A 20,840-nucleotide genomic window follows, 5' to 3' on the forward strand; every position below is an offset into this window, starting at 1 on the left:
GCAGTTTTGGAAGAGTTTAGGTCAAACTTTGGGAAGAATTTCATCGGTGTCGTATTCGTATCTAGCCATACACTGACCCAGCATGCGCGCGCTTTGTTTCCGAAAGACCTTGACGCTCTGAGACATACATACCGAACCGGCTCATGAACTCCACATAATTAATGTCTTGAATTCCATTAAATCGATTATTTGCATTGCCAAATCTTTTTGTTTACTCTGAAGAGCAGTCATAACACGTACACGCTATGCTGCATATCTGACCAAATCAGTGATTAATGACTTAGTCAGCGAGACTATGTCAGCGATGATCACTCGCCTTCAGGGGTCTGTAGATAATGTTGCATCGCTCAATCAATAATGTTGTTCCAATGCATTTTGCATTCCGCACCTGACAGTGGGTGGTCCTGTGTTCTTCAAGTTATTGCTATAGTGTTCACGTTAAGCCCATGCAATATTAATAACTACTGAGGCCCTATTGCTCGTAATTTTTTCTTTATTCTGAACAGGTTCACAGACTAAATAATCTTTTTTCCGTTACGTAAACAGTATCAATAATTAATTACAAAATATACTACATGTATACTGCGGGAATAATGTGAATAAATGATTATAAAATTATAAAATTGCTAAAATATCTTCAAAGTTCAATCACCACTCATACATTGTTTTATTTTACACAAGCACCTTTGATTTCTTGACTGAAATAGCACACTCGTGACGCATAAACGTCCAGTTCTATAAACGTTTTGACGTTTCTCAACGCAGGCCCCTCAATGCGTGTAACATAGCTGTCGGTAACAAATTCGGTCGCAGTGAAAAACGACTGGAAAAAGTTCACTTGCAAAAAGGACGTCCGCCACACGAAAAAAGCGGCTTGATTTAAGACTAAGACCGAAACCAAACAGTATATAGTTTTGATGGTAGGTTCCATGCTGCTGTCCTCATTCTTAGCCTTGCATCATGTCCATGTCAACGTTGCCCCAAACGCCTAGAACGAAAGATTCAATCTCGCACTCGTTCTGGCCTCTTAGAACGCGGAAATAGCCGTTCTCACCCCACTGGCTTCCCCAGGAATTGGCGCAAAGCTGAAGACAAAATCAAAGAACGAAATTGTTTTCCTTGCCTTGATAGCTGTAGTATAAAGACGAAGTAAGTCCTGAACAAATTCGAACGTCTATTATGGTATTGCTTGATCTTGTTGTGTCAGTAACCAGCCAGTTGTTTTAACTTGAGGTTGTTCCAGACTTCATGGCAAAATAGGTGAAGACGCAAGTTGCGAGGAAGATTAAAAAGGATTAGACATTTTATTTTAATAAACGATGTGGAAACATGTTTAACAAATACAAAATGTTTCGCCATTCCATCGCAAGCTGCTGATACAAGCAGGACTGAGTGAGTCTACCTACCCAGAATGGTCTTGGCTTCTCTGGGTCAGTACGGTCCATTCCCCAGCCAAGAATTCGAACTGAATGGTACCCCTTCCGTCTACGTTTGGAGGATTTCTTCACCGATTGACGCGTGTATTTATAAACACCTCCAGCATAGGAGTAGAAATCTTCCTTCACTAGCAACGTAGCTGACAAAAAATAACGAGGAATATGTAAATTATATCGATAAGTTTAAAAAATGGATAATGCCAAAGATCAGCTGAGAAGTGAAGTGACAGCTGCCACGTTATAAAAAGAGGTTATTATGCAGGCATAACAGGAGGGCCCTGTTTGGTTTGCAATAAAATGTAAAGGCCGAGTTCGGGCGGCTTGTTCTCGTATGTTCACGAACAGCTCGATTTTTTGTTTATGGGTCGTTCCCTCGAACGCTGGGGACGTACAACCGGTTATCGCTACTAGTTGTCTGTAGCAAGCAACATGGCGGCGTCCAAGTGCATTCTTCGAGAGTTAATGTTTGGATAACTGGGCTAACTTCAGAAAATAATTTCTGTCATGGAAAACGTTGATTTTGCAAAACTTTCTATTGTCTCCAGCTTTGTAAAGCCGTTTCGATAGTTTTACGGCTTTTCATAAATCAAATCTCACGAGTTTGTGTGCGTTCGTGTAAAACCCTGACGAGAATGCGGTGTGTGAACCTGTTCCGAGAACAGTGTTCTTGTGTCGTGTTCCCGCCGTTCGAGCGCAAGAACACGAAAGCCAGGTCGAGAACAGACCGTACGAACTCGACCTTTGTGTTTACTTCAAATTTAACAACTTCAAATCAAGCCCTCTTGTTGTGTCCGCCATGCTTCATAAAGGTTAATCATTGCACTTACAGAAAAAAACCAACCAAATCAGACGCAATTCACAGAAACCTAAATCTTAATACGAAGGTGGTAAAGACAAGCCAAAATCGTAGAAGTATTCACTAATAACCAGACCTCAACACAATTAAAAAGCAAGGTATGAAGCTACACGTATTGTGAAAGGAACCCAACATACATTGATAGACATCAAACATTCAGGCTCAATGTTCGATTTTTGCCCTGCCCGACGAGTATTTTTAACACTGTATGCTCAGTGTATGCCCCCGAAAGCTTGTGGAAAAAACACAAGCGTACTCGGGTTGGACTCGAACCCACGACCTCCTGCTTACTAGTTATCAAAACTAATTTACATCTCCTCGGTGCAAATCCATCCCTGCAACAAACATTTAGGCCTGATACATTAAGAATGACATGCAAAACTAAACATGAGGAAAACATAAGGAGAACGGCACGACCAAGTAGCAAATGACATGAACTACCTTGCACGGGTCCGTTTTTAAGTATTTCAGCCATGATGTCTTCCTCCTGGTAAAAAAGGGGGAAAAAACCCAGCAGATACAGCTTAAACAAGAAAGTTCAAGAGGGCTAACTCTAAACCTTTTAAGTTTTGTTTTGGTATTTAATCAGTATAATTCCATCTTTCTTGGTGTGTGATTGACAACACCCCCATAGTAAGTTGTGAACTGTGCAAAGATTAAGCGAAATGGAAAGGATCACATCACACACCTTTCTGGATAGTCTATAAGGTGGGCTGGATTGGTACTTTCCAGAAGTCATCTTATTACTCGGGCACGGTGAACTTTGGTAGCGAGGTAACATACACGCGTATCTCTTCATCTTACTGGCCTCGTCCCTTCCACTTTGGTAGGGGTAACATTGATCTGTGACAATGCTGAAACAAAAACATGATCTTGGAAGAACCCTGCTGTCAATTTGGAGGAGGCCAACAAAGCTTACAAAAGTTACCCCTCCTGGTTCATTTCATTTTCTCAAATAGGAACGGAGCAAATATTCATCATCTTCATTTCTAAAAAAAAGACTTTGGTATTGAATCGAAAAGTATTAATGTTTACCCAAATCTGCGCAAGTAAAACCAGGCGCGATCGATACGCCCACCGTCACACCCTCGTTGGCCCCTAGTGTTGCAGGACAGAAGATTCTGAGTAGAAAGGGGCGCCCTCATGTGACCCATGGACTGGATGGCGAGGCGATCGGACGCAACAGCTGTCAAGACAATGGAACATTGGTCAACCTAGGAGCCTTTGGACGCTTGTTGTCAGTAAACTTGTTCCTTACTTATCAAACTTAACATCACCACAAAGGACCTGGTTCCCTGCTTCATAAATGACTGCGAGTGGCTCCTGAGAACCAGCTATGCAGACCACGCCCACTACCGCTGGTTCCACATGCCTGGTCGACAAGCTTTCGAATAACTTGTGGTAAAACGATCGCTTGAGATTAGCATTTTGATGTCGGCAAGAAAGTAACGTGTTTTTGTCAAATCGTAAACACTACAAGCTTGAATAATTCTGTTAGACTGTTAAAAATAGTTTTAACAGGCTTCAACGATGAGCAATACCTGTGGTTGAGACTGCCCAGGAACTTCCGCAGTTCCCTTGATCCATTATGCCCTCTATCCAATCGGGCCACTTTTGGCGACAATCGAAATTTTCCGGCAGGTCTGTCGTTTGCTCAATGTCGACCTCAGTCATAGCAGATACAGATCGCCCGGGTTTCAGGGTTCCTAATCGACGCTGAATCCCTTCCTCAAGCGTCATACCCCACAAGAAACTGTAGTTACTGGCTCGCCACCTACCGACGGGAAAAAGGCAGGGAACAGACAGTTTAACAGTTAGAATGAATTCCCATCAGTATAAGCTAGATAAAGAGTTTAAAACAGATTTTAGCGGGATGGTAGGTCTGGCTGATTCAAAAGTTTCCCATCAAAACGTTCCCTATGTTGTGCAAGACAAAAAGAAATTCAGTCACAGAATCTTTAAAGATTCTACCAAATTTCAAACGTTTTTATCTACCCGTTGTCCTCTGAGTTAACATTGTTGATGATCTCCTCCGTGATAAGACAAATATTCTCCTCGCATTCTACTTGATATCCTCCAACCGTAGGCAAACAGGTGCTGCAAGACGAACATAAAAGTCAGTGGAATGAAACAGAATGATAGGAATCTGACAATTATATCTATCGCTATCACAAAAGTGATAAAAGTAAGACGTACTAATGATACTGCAACAGTGTTGTAACGAGTCACTGAAATTGGTGACTCAGTCGAGTCATTTTAACATTGTGACTCCAGCCGAATCGAGTCATTAGGACAAAAAGTCGAGTCGAGTGAAGTCAGTTTGTGTAAGTACTGAGCTGAGTCAATTTCAGTCGCCAAATCATTGAACAAAATACAATGAAAACACAATACACGTAAGTCATTATTTTTGGTATTTTATTTTCATTTAGACATACAGAAAATAAACTAGGGTGACAAATATCTGGCCAACTAAAATTTTGCGTTTACTTTTTTGAAACTCGAGTCTTGTACACTTGTACTCGAGTCCAGTCTCCATTCGAGTCATTTGGTCGCAGAGTCTTGAGCCGAGTCACCAAAATGGTGACTCGAGTAGGACTCAACTAGAGTCATTGACTCGAGTCATTACAAATCTGCACTACAATCAGCAGGAGACCGACTAAGACGCTTCTAACCCTTCTCTAATCTCTAGTGACCATCATAACGGCACTTCTTGAGTTTAAGGTTTCAAGGTAGGCCTATCGTATTGATTAGATCTCAAGCTTGAGAACCAAGTTACATAAACACGACAGAAACACATACAAATGGAAGGCAATTCAATCATTGTATTTAATCATCTCACAATATACGTACCAAGCATTACAGTTGACTTTAATGGAATCTCCAGCAAACAAATTCCTGCCTTGATAGGTGCAGTCAGCTTTTAATTACAAACATTTGGGATAAGAAAAACAAACCAGAAATCAGTCGTCACATCTGAAAATGGACTGAATATCACAAAGCATTCCGACATTATTGTGTCTACCAACAAGTTCTTGTTTAACAATTGGCAGGCGACAGTCAAGCATATCATCGACAGCATTGCTGTCTAGCCGTCTCTATAACGTCTAGCATCGATACCATTAAATTCAAAGTTATATTGATCGAATTCAGCGAATAACTGGGATTCAATTCAAGAGAAACAATAAAACATTGCTGCTGCAATAAGAGGAATCTTATGTCCAGTAGAGTTTCAACCTCTCGTTGCACTGGAGTATCTCCGTAAATACACGTACCTTTTGCTATTGGGTTTGGACTGAGCGGTGATTTCGTTGACGGTAGAGCCGTGCAGTTGTTGAAGACGTCTGGACAGCAGTCAGGGTCTTTGGACCGGAGACAAAACTCGTCGCAGTAGCACAGGGTGTCTGCCATGGGGGCCGTGCACGTATCATCACGGCCAGCACAGCAGCCTCCTGGCCGTACCGAGCAGTATTGGGCCCGGGTTGGAATCATCGTCATTAATGGGATTGTAAGTAGGAGAAGACCAAGGGGTGAGGAAAAGCCGGTCATTTTGTTCCGATTAGCTCTGCGGTCCTTCCTGCAGGTGCTCCACAAAAACACCAAGTTGAATTCCCAAATAATACTCCGATTCTGATAGTGCGAAACCTTTGCCCTGAATGACCACCCAAATTAGGCTGAAATAAACTCACCTCAGTCCCCAAAACGAAGTGGTTCAGGTTTGTTCTCATTTGCAATCGACTTTATAATTTCCTAGCCTCCCCCCCTCCAGGGGCCCAAACTTCTGCGTTTTCGTTAAAGTGCAAACATTGGCCCTTTCAATCTAGTGTGCCAGGTTTTTTATTTATCCTGCCTTCGGGGCACAATTCAGGACTTTTTAGAACCCCACTTGAGACGGCCAAAAAAATGAACTCCATGAAATGCACACCGGCTGTATGTGTAATGGCAGATTCAAATTCTCTTTAGAAACACTCAGGGAGATTAACACGTCAACATTCCTGACACCGATAATAATCCCGTGCGTGTAAATTTATATGAAAGCAAAATATTGTTAAGCTATTTTGTTTGTTATCTCGCCTCTCCGCGATCCGTGTGAGGAAATTCTTTCATAAACTGGCCTTCTGAGGAATTAGACCAGCTCAGACTCATGTATTCCAATGCTGCTTTCAAGCATAAAACTATACACTCTGCGGTTTAGGACGAACGGTAGCAAACAACTACGTGCGTACCTTGGGGGCCATGGGAGGGCACTAATGGCGTCATGACTGGAACCTATCACCCAGCCGCTTGGCTCCACTGTCATGATAACAGTCGCCTCTGTCAATACTTAGATAGTCTTCGCAAATATATGAGGTTTTACTACTATCAACGGCCTACTGGAAATCGCTTTGAACACAATAATCGTTTTCTTCACATTACCTGCTAAATATTTTCAAACAGCTTACGAAGAAATCACTGAACGATGATGGAGAAGCATTCTTTATAATAGTCTTCCTTTACTTATTATTCATAAATGAACTATAACTGACTGAACCCAGACCTGACTAGCAAGAGGCCATACCTGACTACGTGTCTGGAGTGAGCAGATTGCTTTGAAAAAAGACCAAAAATAGGCACAGTTCTGGTCAGGATTATTGGAGGGAAAATTCACAGAATACAACCGAAAGTTTAATGATCAACAGCTGTACTTCTTAAAATAGGATACAAATAATTCAAAAGCAATCGATTGTCAATTCTACAACTGGAACAAATAACAGAGAGAAAAGTTGCAAAACACCAACACACCGCCTCATCTCCCCCACTTACCCGTTACTCTCTCTCTCCAGCTCTTATCTAGCTCTCTGCTCAGTATGGTGCACTATCCCGCAGCCAAATATGAACTAGTTCTTACCACACCTTAATGCTTCCTCCGCTCTCTCTTTGAAAACACAGCGCTTCCTTCATCACAATATGCAATCAAACGAAACATGCAGCCCTCTCTCCCTGACTCACTACGATGCCAGCTGATTTACGAACTTTAAGCATACAGGCGGCGATGAATATTCCATCAGCCGATAACACGCCAAAGGACAGGACTGTCACATCCCAGCGCAAAGCCTGCACAATATCAAGGTAATCCAAATGTCTTATCAGCACTGTCATACACTGTTACAACAAAAGCAAATACTTGTTTTCAGAATTTTTCAGAAGCCTGTGTATTTTATCATATAAAGAGGCTTGCTTGAAGCAAATAGGCCTACAACTGAAAGATAATCAGTAAGTTTGACAATAAGCAAGACATCCTCCAGTTTTGGACAACAAAGACAAACAAAGGGAGATCCACAGGTCAGGAAAGCTGGAGAATATAGTAGAACCAGTCGGTTTTTCTTTTATAATGGCCATGAACACAATTTACCAAGTCAATAGGTGTGACCTCTAAAGAAAATTCCGGATTATTCCAAGGACACTCCGCCGACATCAGATGAAGACCACTCTAAGCATTACATCTTAGTTTTATTATCTCCGTTTGTTTGTGTCCTTGCGTCTCCTGATCTCAGTTTTTGGCTTTTGCACTGAATTAAATAAATAATCTTGGATACTGTGTGACGGACTATTAACATCAATGTCAACATTTTAAACATCGATTTTATACTTATAAATATGTTCTTATCCATCAATAACCGCGGCTCTATTACGACACTTGTTATGTTTTTCATAAGATGAATGCAATGCAGTTCTAGGCAAAGAAAAAGGGTGCTTATACCTTTTCACAAGTCTTTTCCTCAAGTCCAATCAGGATGAGCAATGATACAACATTGGTTTGGTTCTCCAGAATAGCTTGAAACTTGAAAATGAGTGACTTGTGGTGGATTTGTGTGATGTACGAGGATCAAGAAGGAATTGACTCTATCACCAGAAGGTATTCTTATCGACTATGGACATGCATTGAGACAACTCTTCGGAATATTACTGATGACAACGTACCGTAGCAAGGTAGTACCTCGCTGCGGTGAGACAGAAATTTGATTTTAAAATATGATTGTGGTCCTTCAATGTTCCCGTAGAATTTAGTACATATGATGTTTAATATCATATGATGTTTTATAACCGGATGACAAATGAAGTAATTCACCAATGAGAAAAATCTCCTGGTTATGGCCGCCAAAACCCATACAGGGTTTTACTAGGTCCGTCTATGTCTCTTCAATGAACATGTTGCAATTTTCAAACATACAATGTGCCATGAATTTACAGATGAATGACCAGCCGCTTTTAAAAACTACAAATATGCACTTGTTGGTATCTTGCACAAGAGTGAAATCAAATGGCTTACCTTGTGTCAAATCAGCTCAGTACTGTTTGAAATCCAGAGCGGCATCGATGATTGTGTGATCAAATACCTTCCCTCGCTCAGTTGAAACAATCCGTACGTAAGCTGTGACAAGTGTGACGCTGATTCAGTACATACACGTGCAACGACCGTATAAATGGTCTCCCATATGTCATGTCAGCACGGACAATCTGCTTGCCAATCAAACAACAACCGAAGGTTACATCAATTTCTTCGTGAGGGTATTTACGAGCGCGTGAGTTATTACCAGTAATTATATTATCCTCCAATGTGGGGACTGCAGTATACGGGAGCTACGGATAGCATTGTGTATCAAGGTTAGAAGGGATGGGTCCCCAAGCAGGTGGTCAATTGCCGACGGTTTTCCTTGATGTGTGACTCTCGAATTTACCAGCTGAGAAACAGTTACAAGTTATGCACAACCACAACGGGGAGTAAATTAAACCCTCGGGATAATGGTTGAGCCGGGTAGCACTCAGTGAAAAGAAGATCTGAAAAGCAGGATTTCTGCTCCGTGGAGCAATCGAACTGAGGTAATGTTCGCCTTTTCGACAACAGTCTTCGATCTCGAAATTTTCACTGAAGTTGACTGTCTCATAATTCTTCCACCACGAAAATTTATTACATTCCGGTTGAAATATGAAAAAATTATAAATCCCACAAGTGAGACAGATTAGTCCCTTGCTACATATCGTAACAGTGCCCTCATTCGATCAAAGTACCTCCGAATTTGTCAACGAGAAGTGTCAGTTAGCGCCCTCACTTGTTAGAAATATCACGCGGTGTGGCCTACGAAGAAAACATATTAAATATGCATAACGCAAAAAGATGACTCCTTAAAATTCATGAAGAAAATACGGGAGGATGAGAAAGAGATAAAGACACGATAACGGTCCGAGGAAGAAGAGCCAATTTGGAAATCCAAGGCAAACAGATCTCATTGAATCTTATTCAGTGTTGGTAATTTGTGCAATGCGATGGTGTCATGCAATTTGAGGTTCTATGTCCCACTACCATTTAAAAATGTGGCTCAAACCATTCAAATATAATAAATAACAAATTTACATTTTACATTAACCTAAGTTGACATTAAGCTTTAAGTTAAATAGTTTCTTCAGCTAAGTCGCTCAAAAAAAATTGTACCCTGTCGGAATGGAAAGTATGCCACTGTGGCCATGGGATGTCACATAGACATACGCACGTCTGGGCGACGTGACCATCAACACCTGCTCTTCATACCGATGTTAGGGGCACCAGAGAGAGCAGGAAACCCGTAGCAAACATCAAGATGGTGCCCATGGCAACTGTATTAGTTACAATTTCCATGGAAATTACATAAAAAACGGGGGATTATATTTCGTAATTTAGTGTGACAAACGGATAAAGGCGACCAAAATATTACTTTCTTAACTTTAAATAATTCGTAAAAAGGGGAAATACTTTTCATAATAGTGATAATACCTCGACAAATAAGATAATCATCAAATAACGATATACTCTCACTCCAAATACGAATCTTCGTCCATTTTCTTCAAAGGACAACCGACTACGAATAATAATAATCCGGTACAGGATTAAATTTCATTCGTCATAATTCACAGTCCGTATTGTAGCTTTGAAATAAATCCTTGTCAGAGGTACGAGATCAAGAGCCGACTTTCCTCAGACGTCTGACTGCAATTTCCCCGGGCAGTCTTCTCAGGTACGCGTGCTGGCATTGTCTTTCTCCATGGCCCCTGTCAAAAAGCATGAGGTATAGTGTGCCCGAGGGAGTTCAATGGCTCTTCAAGAACAGATCAAAATCAACCTGCATCCAGCCAGCTCGAACCCAGAACACCGCGTGCACTTTAGCTAGGCCAGGGCCGATCGAGGACGCGTCAGCGCACAAAACAGCCCGTCAATGGAAGTGGGACGCGTGCACAGTGTGTCCAAGGCGTGAGTTCTGTGTGCTGTCGTAGACAGACAAAACGTACGGTTAGCTCGTAAGGAAAGCTAGGGTGCGTAGATAGAAAACCAGGGACGTGAGATCGACGTGTTCAACAGAGCAGATTGCGGCGAGAGACAGCGTTCCCGAGCAGAGCTCACGTATAATGAACCGTCAGTAACTTCGTTTCCCGCCAAATATTAACGGCATTTGTCACCTTGGAGTGTTGTTTTTCTGTCCCTGCTGACAAGTCACATCGTCGGTCGTGAGGAAGGTAGAGTGGCCAGAACCCCAGAACATTGCTGATAAACATCATCGTAAATTTTGCAACCATCTGGGGGAAAACCTTGCCGCCTAAATGGTAAGCAAATTCGACATTTTGTTTCAATCATGGTTTCAAGCGAGGTTTCGTCCTAAATGATGTGTATGCAACTGAAATCGGTGAAGGATGTTTAGACAGTTTCCAGAATCACACTATGCGGTGCGAAGATGAAAAAAAAGAAAAATGTGTACTTTTATTATTCTTCTAAAAATAAGTTTGAAGTAGTAAACGTCAGACGGGTAAATTTGACATTGGTGTTGGATAATTTGAATTTCCTCTTCATAACCGCGATTGAAGTGCTTATGCTTTAATACATCTGTATCATCCGTGGGCGTTCTAAGCCGTTAGATTCTTTCTTAAAATAGGATGTGTCCTAATGATGAATACATATCACGAAAGGTGATTAGATAGATTCATTAATGAACATAATAAACGAAGCAAATACCCACGCCCTCTTTATAAAGATTGTGTTAAGAATGCCAGAACCTCGTGCATTAGGGTAGGTCCTATGTACGTAAGATTTTTGGTAGAATTGGAAATACAATGGCGGTTTAAGAAAGAATGGATATTACTCTAAGTTACTCGAATAAGTAATCCAAGGGTGGCTCCTTATTATTTGATTTCATTATTTTGGATTGCGATTAAGTGTAATTTCTTGGCCTTGATTCAAGTCAATTAGGGTTTCCTATGTTTAGTTTTGATTTTTTTAATGAACAGCGCTTTGCGGTTGTATTTAACGTTAACGGCACATTACATGATATAAATGTAATGGGTGTCTATAGCAAACCTTTTGTGTATGTTAGGCTTTGAGGCACTGTTACTATGTTGCCAGTCAGGCTGGGATATTTTCTTAATCTTTATAACTACAGACATAATCTGGTCTTTGAATTGCTGGAGTCAGATGTAAAGCTCAGTCGTTTCAACGTATGCATGCGGACAATGCCAGAATTAACAAAACGGTTTGAAGTGGGCAAAGCGCGTGACATGCATGCTTGGAAATCGAGAGATCGCAGCAAGTTTGTCGGGAAAAGTTAGCAAAGTGCCTGCTTTATAAATTGAGTGTTACCGAAATATAATTCTGTCGACGATTTGTGATATCCTATGTCTTCTTGATCTTGGGAAATGTTAACTTCTCTTCTGCTAATTACTCATCGATGTCATGTGATTTCTTTGTCTTTTGCGCGCTATGTAACTGTCTTATTTTCCTGGAGATCCAGAAAAAGCTGAATTGTATCACAAACTTGAATCATGCGTGGTATCCAGACTGATTAGCCCTAGCATAAGAAATTAAACTACATTTATAAAGGCAAAATTACGGAGCTTACAATTGTCAGAATCTAGAAATACAAATATGCGAATGAAATATGCATCGATGGTGATTTCATTGTAAGGAAAATATGGATCAGAAATGTGCACGCTGTAGACCACTTTCTTATCTGTAGAGATTTGAATGGGTTTCTGGCAATTGTAAAAATATGCGTCTGTCGCTGGCTTTAAAGGAATGTAAGCCTAATACAACAAAAAACATTCAGCTTATAATCGGTTTACACTTTTTAACAGCTGAATTATGAAGGAAGGACAAATGAGTGCCTCCGCATAAATCGTGTCAAACGGATTGAGAAACCGAATACCTAACATTATGTCCAACAACAGAATTATCCGTTTGGAACCTCGCCTGTGTCATGTCGTCGCGTATCCATTTGACGGAATCGATACTGACTTGGAACGGACTGTCTGCTGAACCGAGAAAGTATCGATTCCTTAAAACGATGATTAAGTGTGCAAACGGAGCTCTAGGTACAATGCGCCAGCGCTCCCGCCCCGTCGGGGCGTAATCGTATAACTCAGAACAGATGGATCCTTCTGTAAACAACGCGTGGGATGCAACCAGTAACGACTGAGGCCGATCGATACTTCAGCTATATTCAGGACACTCTACTTTCCTTCGGGTTGTCTTGAATGGACTAAAGTAAAGGCTTCAAGCGGTCAGCTCTGATCTGACGCACTGCCTATGTCCGCCTTAATGCATTTTAAGTCACCTGAAAGCGGCGTGGACCCGCTCATCAAGAATACTATCCATCTCAGTTTAAAGTATTCATCTCTACAGCAGTCCTGCTTACGCTCGATGTCACCTGTCATTCATATAATAAGGGTACACAATATTTCCGATAATAACCTTTTAAATAACAGCCCTTTTAGCAGGCTCAAAGGTTCCAAACTGTACTACTGCAATATTGCCTTAACATTCAACTCGCCGCTGGAATCTCTCTCTCATATGTCCATTTAAATACACCGCTCTTTCTGCTCAGAGCCCATCCATGCCATAAAAATGACCAAGTCACTTGCCTCTCTCCATAAAGTGGATTTAAGTTAGATCAAATCTCGAAGATAACCTAATGCCTTGGGGAAAAGACATGTCAAGAAATTGAATATTCTTTCACTCAATACGTCTCGACTTTTATGTTCGCATTAATCCAGCAGACGAGGATGGAGTAATCCCTGACGGTGATGGTCCGGCTCGCAAAGAAGACGCATCTATTTGCATTGTTTTGAGCTGTGATATATATATATCCATCCTGCCCACACGTTGGCAATAAATTCTGCCGAACCGCTTTTATACCGAGTGATGAATCAGTTCTGTCGAGCCTTTCCCGTCATGGTTCCCTACCCTCCGCGTATGTTTCCCTTCCCATGGGTTCAGGCTGTCGCCAGTTTTAATGGATTTCAAATATAAGCGAGGAGTTGATATTTGGAGAGTCTGGAAGTGAATGCAAAAAGGATGACAGGATTTCACCATCTCAATGTAAAAGGAAGCAACGCAAATCGCATTCATTAATTCTTTATCAATATACCCTTTTCCTTACCTCATATCAGAGCTGCGGTTATGAAGTAATTATATAATAAAGATTGCAAATGAATTTAAGCTTTCGCGTAGTAAATATTGGATAGATTGATATTCCGCACAGAAGTTCAGAATAAGTATGGAGCTGTCTCATTCCAGGGAATGAAACAATATGTCTGTCTGATTTAAACACGTACTGCTTATCCTTCACACCAAAGCAATTAATAATTGAAATGTCTTGAGACGGTAATAGGCGACTGAGGTGCGGCCTTTCATGGCAAAAATAACGCCACATGATTTTTCATTCCTGGAGTGATCACTCCTTGATGAATATGGAAGGTAGAAACACATGCTTTCGCTGTTGGAGGGTTAAAAGGTTGAAGTCATCAGGGATGTCATAACTGTAATGAGGTGACTGTTAGTCTGTGTACGCAGTCGCGGCTGAAAAAAAGGTTCGCCTCGTTCAGTGCAGGGCGAAGCCCAAATATTATAGGTTTTGCAACGACTACAAACAAAATATTTCCCCGCAAAACGAGCGTGCAACATTGTCAACCTAGCATTCTAAAACGAAAATCACGAAAACATATCAAATAACTGAAGGGACTAAGGCTCCTCAACACTGAGTCAATTTCTTTGTATCGCGGAAAGGTTGACATATATAACATCTCAACTTAAAGCTCTCAAAAAGCCTGAAGCGTGAGGCTTTTGTGAAAAATAATTTTCCACACATCAATCACAAATAAATCGAACGCTTTCAACTCAAGGATAATGTTTACAACCACCGTAAACGAACTCAGAATCGAATTATTTTTAGGGATTGGCACTCGCATTTAATCTGAAATGAGGTACACGTGCAGTAAATCATGTTGGTAAACTAAATACCTGTATTTCTTACCAATCATTTCAAGTTAAAGATCAAGTTAGTTTCGTGCTTTTACATGACGTTCTTTGTTTGGGTTCTGCAAGGAGCAAAAGGTAATTTTGATTGCATTCTATTATTTTTCAACGACAGAGGTGGCCTACTGTGTTGTGAAGTAAGATACAAAAGAACGTTGCAATACCCGATAACTTGGTAGAAACCTTTTGCTGACGTCAGTTTGGCAATATATTGAGCTAACTATTGCCATTAATATGCGTGAAGATTGATACTGATTGCTACTGATGTACAGCATCCTCAAACACAAGAAGACAATTTCTCTGAAATTACCTAAATCTAACGCAAGATTGAATAAGACTAGATTCAAAACATAAGTCTTCAAAGGAAGTAAAGGAAGGGAAAAATTGCAAACACCTGTCTACTCGTCAGGTGATTTCCTACGGAAGTTGCATAATGAAGTGGGCTATTGGAGGTCTAAGATCAAAGTTCTATCACTTCAACGTTCCTTGAGTTCTACGTCGGGAGTTTCAGCAGGTGAAGTCAAAACGGTAATACCTTCAGACTGAAGGTTTCAAAAGACGTTTTCTCTTTAAAACTGTAGATTAATGCTGATGCAGGTATGTCCGGTGTTATGTATTCATAGACACTACCTCCCTGGGAGAAACTCAATCCCCCCCCAAATGACGATATTAATTCTCTGCCTGTTATTTATTCAAGAACATTCCACACAAATGCACGCTGATAAATGCTCATGCAGTCTCCGTATTAAACAATTCACACGACGCAGCCGCGGCGCTCAAAACACGACAAATTAAATTTGGCAGGCGCATCGGTTGCTGAGATAAAAAACCTGCGTTCTGTCTCATCAGTGCTTAAATTCTTAAATTACCCTGGGCGGGGTAGATCTTTGAAGGCAGAATATAACTGAACTTTGCCAAATAAGGTATCAGGTTCTTAAGTAGGCTTACTTACAGAGCTTATCTCGCACACCGGCAGGATAAGCATTGAGAAATACCGCAATCTCATAGCTACTTCTGAAGCTCGATTCTTTTCACGATTTCAGAAACAAATACAAAACACACAATAATGGTATAACTGTTTACTAGCACTTACCTGAAGTGAGCATGAGAAAAATTCTGCTCTAGCCTGACACTGAGGATGAATCCTTTTGTATTTCCGACAATTATGCAGTGAAAAGTCACACTGAAACAAATTTTGAAGTCAACATTATCAAAACAATATTTTCAGGTCCTCTTGCAGCTTCATACTAAAAATTTGATCAACAGATACACTGAACCCAGGACATTGACAAATATGTGACCCATAAGTGCCACTTTTACTACGTGATATTTATTTTGGAGGGTAGTACATGTTTCTTAATAAGAACGAACTGAGAAACATGCACCACTTTGTGAAATAATTATCACCTGGTAAAAGTGGCACTAATGGGGCTTCGTAGATAGACGCCAATGAAGGAAACACTTGAAATGGTTTAACCCCTTAGGTATATTTTCTTTTCCAACTGGGTCAAATATGAGAATCGTGAGGTCTGGAGGAATCCATGACCTTTATTTTTGATCTTTTTTGAAGTGTTTACGACATCCCGGTATGAGTGACTCGTCGTAAGGCGCGTAATGTACGCAAGTGGGATATTTTGGAATGCGATTCTCATCAAGATCCGAGGACAAACCGTGGGATGTTTACATTGAACCAAAAGACGCATTCATTTCTATCTGCAGTATGCGCCTTCCTTTCTCAACAAGACAGAATGGTTTTCATGAGGGAGATGGCTATCATTTTACACTCACACTGAAAGACAACAGTGACTGTCTTGCACTATCCAGCAAACGCGGCTATCTGTGGCAGGTAATTGAGAAAGGCTTTTGGCAGCTACACCTCCTCGTTCTGTGATCGATTTATGGCGGGTAAAAATTTACTTTAAGTCACAGATATTGAAAACAACTATTTGAAGTCTGGTTGTGGAGATGTTGCCAGCTTTGGTAGTCAATAAACTGCAGAACAGAAATGGGTTTTGTAGTAAACAAGAAACAAAAACAAATGTAAATGTGATTATGAAGACCAAACACACATTGCCCGAGAGTACAGACAAAGTAACAACCTTGGCAAACCATCGCCTGGTAGTTTTACTTAACTAAATCTACCAAACCAAAGTTACACACGATGTCTTGTTTCCCATCAAGTTGAAAGACGTCACCAAAGCACACGATCCCTTAATTAAAAAGACACTCAGGATTAACAGAGAGCGTCCCTTCCCACGAGTTCCTTAGTTCCAAAAGGCATGGGGAGAGGGATAAATGAGGCGCTCAGGTGTAATTTCCGCGCAACTAGGCCCCTTATATTCTACTCAATGCGGTATATCAATATCCGGCAAGCCAATATCTGGCCCATCTAATTTATGCAACTTGCAAGACACTGCTGCACCCAGACTTGCGTATCATTTTCAGAAAACGTAATCCGCCAAACGACCAACATGACAACAACTCTCCTCCACATCCATCAGTATTAATAAGTGTTTGATTACAATGTCCATTTTTGATACTGACCGAAGGTTTAAACTACTCCCACCAGGGAACGGCTTTACCCCACAGCTATTCTCCCTCTGACGTGTACTTTACAATTTTTCATGAGTTCTCAGTGAGTTGAATGTGGTAACATTTGACAGTTCAATATCAATATTTACAGTATCAGAACCATATGGGCTATACTAAGTCGACATTACAAAGCACCTCACATGCACTTTCGAAGGATAAAATTTTTTATCTTAATTAAGAAACAAATTACACAGAAAAAACCAATGTATTTTGAAATGTTTCCGTGAAAAACACCAATGAGTCTCTACGTTATCAAGCCTCATAGGTCTGCCCATTGGTCTTCCCTTGACAAAGCATCAGTGTACTGCAAATGAACAACTTTAAGTAAGAGGCAACCCATGCCAAATCTTACTACTTACCCCTTTTCAACGAGCCCACTCAGAACAAAATGTAACACAACATGGTACAGACGATATGGTTGGCTAAGCCCAGCACAAAGAATTACAGTAGGACAAGGAAAATGCCTTTTCCTGCTTTCAGATCTAAGTATTATTATTGGCTATTTCATTTGAATGAGCTACTTGTAGTTCGGTATTTCCAAAGGCCAAGGTCTTTTGGGAACAATGCGCGCGCACGAGTCAGTGTATGGCTGCGCTGATAAGACAGACTATCGCATACGAGCGTAGCTGTTCCCGCATAGCCTCGTTCCGGGCATGCACTGGTGGAATACCGAATTCGCTCATTAAAAGTAGCCCAAAGACTGAAAGCATTCAAAACACCTAGATGTAGTTGATACCACTTAACATACAACTGATACTTCAAAATCATAATTTAAACAAGTGTATACGCTCTCACAGTAAACAAAAAAAATATAACGTAAAAAAAGGAAAAACTGAAATAGGCCTATACCACATTGTTATGATTTAAGAAAACACAATGATAATGATTAAATACATAGGAAACAGAATGGAGAAAGAAGTCGTCAATTAGCGCATATATTTACAGGGGCTTAAAACATAAGAGACAGACTTTTTAAAAGTCAGGCCTGTGGTGTAAATAGTAGATATCTTATATCGCTCCGTATTGCCAGTACACCTGTCTATGATAAATAGGTGCAGTAGTGCGCCTGAGTTTTGTACTTTGCTTACTATTAATAAATTTGTATTGACTCAACCCACTTGCCAAAGTGAGACTGCTTGACAATGAGGATGTTTGGTAGCTATTTAGGTATCGCTAAACTCGTTACACTAAGAAGTCAAGTGGTTTAAATAGCAAGTACAGCGTAAACATCAAATTTGCCTGAAGGCAATAACACATTGTTTATTCTGTGAACAAAGATACAACGCGTGCTACGGAAGAGACGTTTTTCCTTTGTATAAACAGTGATCTGCTGTGGGGGTGGAGGTCTTGTGGATAAAAAATAGCAAGATTAGCATAAAAAGATGTAATTCATGTTCAATTAGATGCTGGGACAATTCTAAAGGTGATGAGGTTCAGAATTCAAAGTTGTCTACAATTGTTAGTGAAATAGAACAAGAGTACGGTACGTCCAGCAAAGCAGTGAGGTGTCAGTTGTTGATACGTGATATGGTAGAGAAGTTTGTGATATTCACAATGAAGATTTCATCGTCTCTTAAATAGGATTGACTTGCAAATGGCGTTTGGTGAGATCTCGTTTTATAGGAGACGCTAATATAATTTTTTAGTATTTGACATTGATGAATTAAACATATATTTGGTAATGGCCCCAGGTATAAAGCAACTTAAATCGGTTATTACTTGCCTTTGAGGTAAACCTTGCCCATATTTTCTGAGTAATGGCAAAGCTGGGTGGCTTACGAAGAGACTAAGAATGGTCCCCTCTCATCGGAAGGCAGCGCGTCACTCAAAACGATTTCTCACGCTAGAATGCGAATCGTTGTTTCTTAAGGGTGTTTGAGAAAAGAGACATCATACGGGGGGAAGTTAATGACGCATGTGACCTAGCTTTAGTAAGGAGAAAGGCTAGCTGCATGCTTACCAGGGGACATTTCCGGGATGCTGCTGCCCGGAATTTATCCAGCGGAGATGACAGCAGCAGCTTAACGCAAGTTCTTCGGCCTTGCTAAGCTGCGGAGCGGGTAAACGAGACTCCGAATGTCAAACCGGATTTCAGGATTTATCAATATTCATGACACATGTTGCCTATGGGACGCAGCGGTCTTATCGTGTTGCTGGGCCATCAATTACTCCCGTACGTAGTGGCTTGGTAATCGCAGAGGAGGCGCAGCAGACATGCGTACGCGCGGCTTCCCTGGGGACGTTTTCTTGGCTGTCAGGCGCCCATGCAGAAAGGCAAGGGATCTGAGAGAAATGCCATATATATTTGTTCTTCAAAGTGCCGGAAACGAGGATGTGACATTTACCTAGACCCCTTCGCTCTGAAGTTATTACTAGTCGATACAACGTTCAATTGTGTCGACTTGTCGACATTTTTGCCTAGTAAGTTACCCCCAAAGTAGACCTTGTCATACAGACGTTCATTCTGTCGGTTCTGTCAAATCTTCAATACTACAATTTTAAATGATATTTGGAATTAGCGGAGGAGACAAACCAACGGCGTGTTGGCAGTAAACAACAACGATCGGCAAATGCGAAAGGAGATCCCTCAGCCTGGGGCATGATTAAACCTCAATACAGGACGCGTAAAAAACAGAAATCATTTGATACTGCTTTTTCCCACGGGGAGGAGGGGGGGTACCGAGGACCATCACGCAAGTGTCTATTACACCTGTCATCCAGGGGATGTCCTGGGAGTAAGGTTGTCAGTGAATAACATCAATGCGTGTGCCCTGTGGGTGGTACCGATGAGTGCATACGTTCGTGGAGCTAAGTGAAGGCGAACCGTCAACGTTAACAATTTGTAGATGATGACTTCGCTTAACTACTATCAAATCATCCCTACACAACCGATGATTGGTCTTTCCATACAAAATAATTACACGTGGAATTTGAAAATGTCTATAAATGCTACTGTAAGAGCATCATGTTCACTTTTCTCTTCTGTATAATTTGGTTGTTGAAAGACTATCAAAGTTTGAATGTCGTGATATAGATTTTGCTTCTTGTCCTTTGTTATTGGACACGACAAAGCTAGGGCCAATCAGAACTGACTAACAATATACTTCCACTTAAAGACAAGAAATTTGCATACTTATGGCTTAACTTTTAGCAGCCATGGCCGCCCATCCCCAGTGACTCAATTATAAAGGGAGTGACTTTGCTGTAATTATACCGAAATTCACGATAAAACGTAAAGACAGCGCTATTCAGTGACTACCATGAACAAGGAACAGCGCTGCTTTAAAAACATTTATCAACACTTGATCGTGTAAAGAAATTGGAAAGAATCCCGAAGGACCATGATGTCATGGTTCCAGAATACAACGAAACTGAAGTACTGGTCACACCAAACGTGCATCGACCGTAAGTCCCCTTTTAAGTCATTCTGGATTGACTACAGGCATCCAAAAATCAAAATTCACCGCGTGGCTAATCCTGCTCTTGGAGGCAAATTTGAGAATGACTGACGACGTGTTATGGCTCCAATAAACAAAATTGTCTCTGCTTGTCCATATTCAATTTCGATCCTGGGGTTTGGCCGCCAGCACGTCGATGGCTTGATGGACCATAATCGAAGCTGGGTAAGCCCTTGGACGCTGGAGAC

The 20,840-nt window shown here is 41.0% G+C and overlaps 2 protein-coding genes across 7 annotated transcripts in view; one reads left to right on the forward strand and one right to left on the reverse strand.

Moving 5' to 3' along the window:
• Positions 1–475: 475 nt before the first annotated feature.
• LOC110977880 (putative peptidase C1-like protein F26E4.3) overlaps positions 476–20,840 on the reverse strand; it is a 44,732-nt gene continuing 24,367 nt past the window's right edge. The window contains exons 2-13 of one of the 6 annotated variants that reach the window (XM_087149050.1): positions 15,696–15,785; positions 8,600–8,701; positions 7,303–7,383; positions 5,565–5,875; positions 5,143–5,209; positions 4,288–4,389; positions 3,834–4,066; positions 3,328–3,478; positions 2,981–3,146; positions 2,734–2,779; positions 1,407–1,576; positions 476–1,085 (exon numbers count right to left, since the gene is read on the reverse strand). In XM_087149050.1, the coding sequence (XP_087005176.1) occupies positions 948–1,085; positions 1,407–1,576; positions 2,734–2,779; positions 2,981–3,146; positions 3,328–3,478; positions 3,834–4,066; positions 4,288–4,389; positions 5,143–5,209; positions 5,565–5,875; positions 7,303–7,334 (1,416 nt within the window). In that variant the 5' untranslated portion in view covers positions 7,335–7,383; positions 8,600–8,701; positions 15,696–15,785 and the 3' untranslated portion in view covers positions 476–947. The other 5 variants (XM_087149051.1, XM_087149049.1, XM_087149052.1 and 2 more) reach the window with 5 other exon arrangements.
• The window catches only part of LOC110978798 (regulating synaptic membrane exocytosis protein 2-like), a 41,107-nt gene continuing 31,033 nt past the window's right edge, over positions 10,767–20,840 (forward strand). The window contains exon 1 of the mRNA XM_087149048.1: positions 10,767–10,902. The gene's annotated coding sequence lies outside the window, so the exon portion shown is untranslated. The remainder of the gene's footprint in view (positions 10,903–20,840) is intronic.

This window comes from Acanthaster planci, linkage group LG18 (genome assembly GCF_054643075.1).
Source record: "Acanthaster planci isolate LZ-2023a linkage group LG18, COTS_SCS, whole genome shotgun sequence".
NCBI lineage: Eukaryota > Metazoa > Echinodermata > Asteroidea > Valvatida > Acanthasteridae > Acanthaster > Acanthaster planci.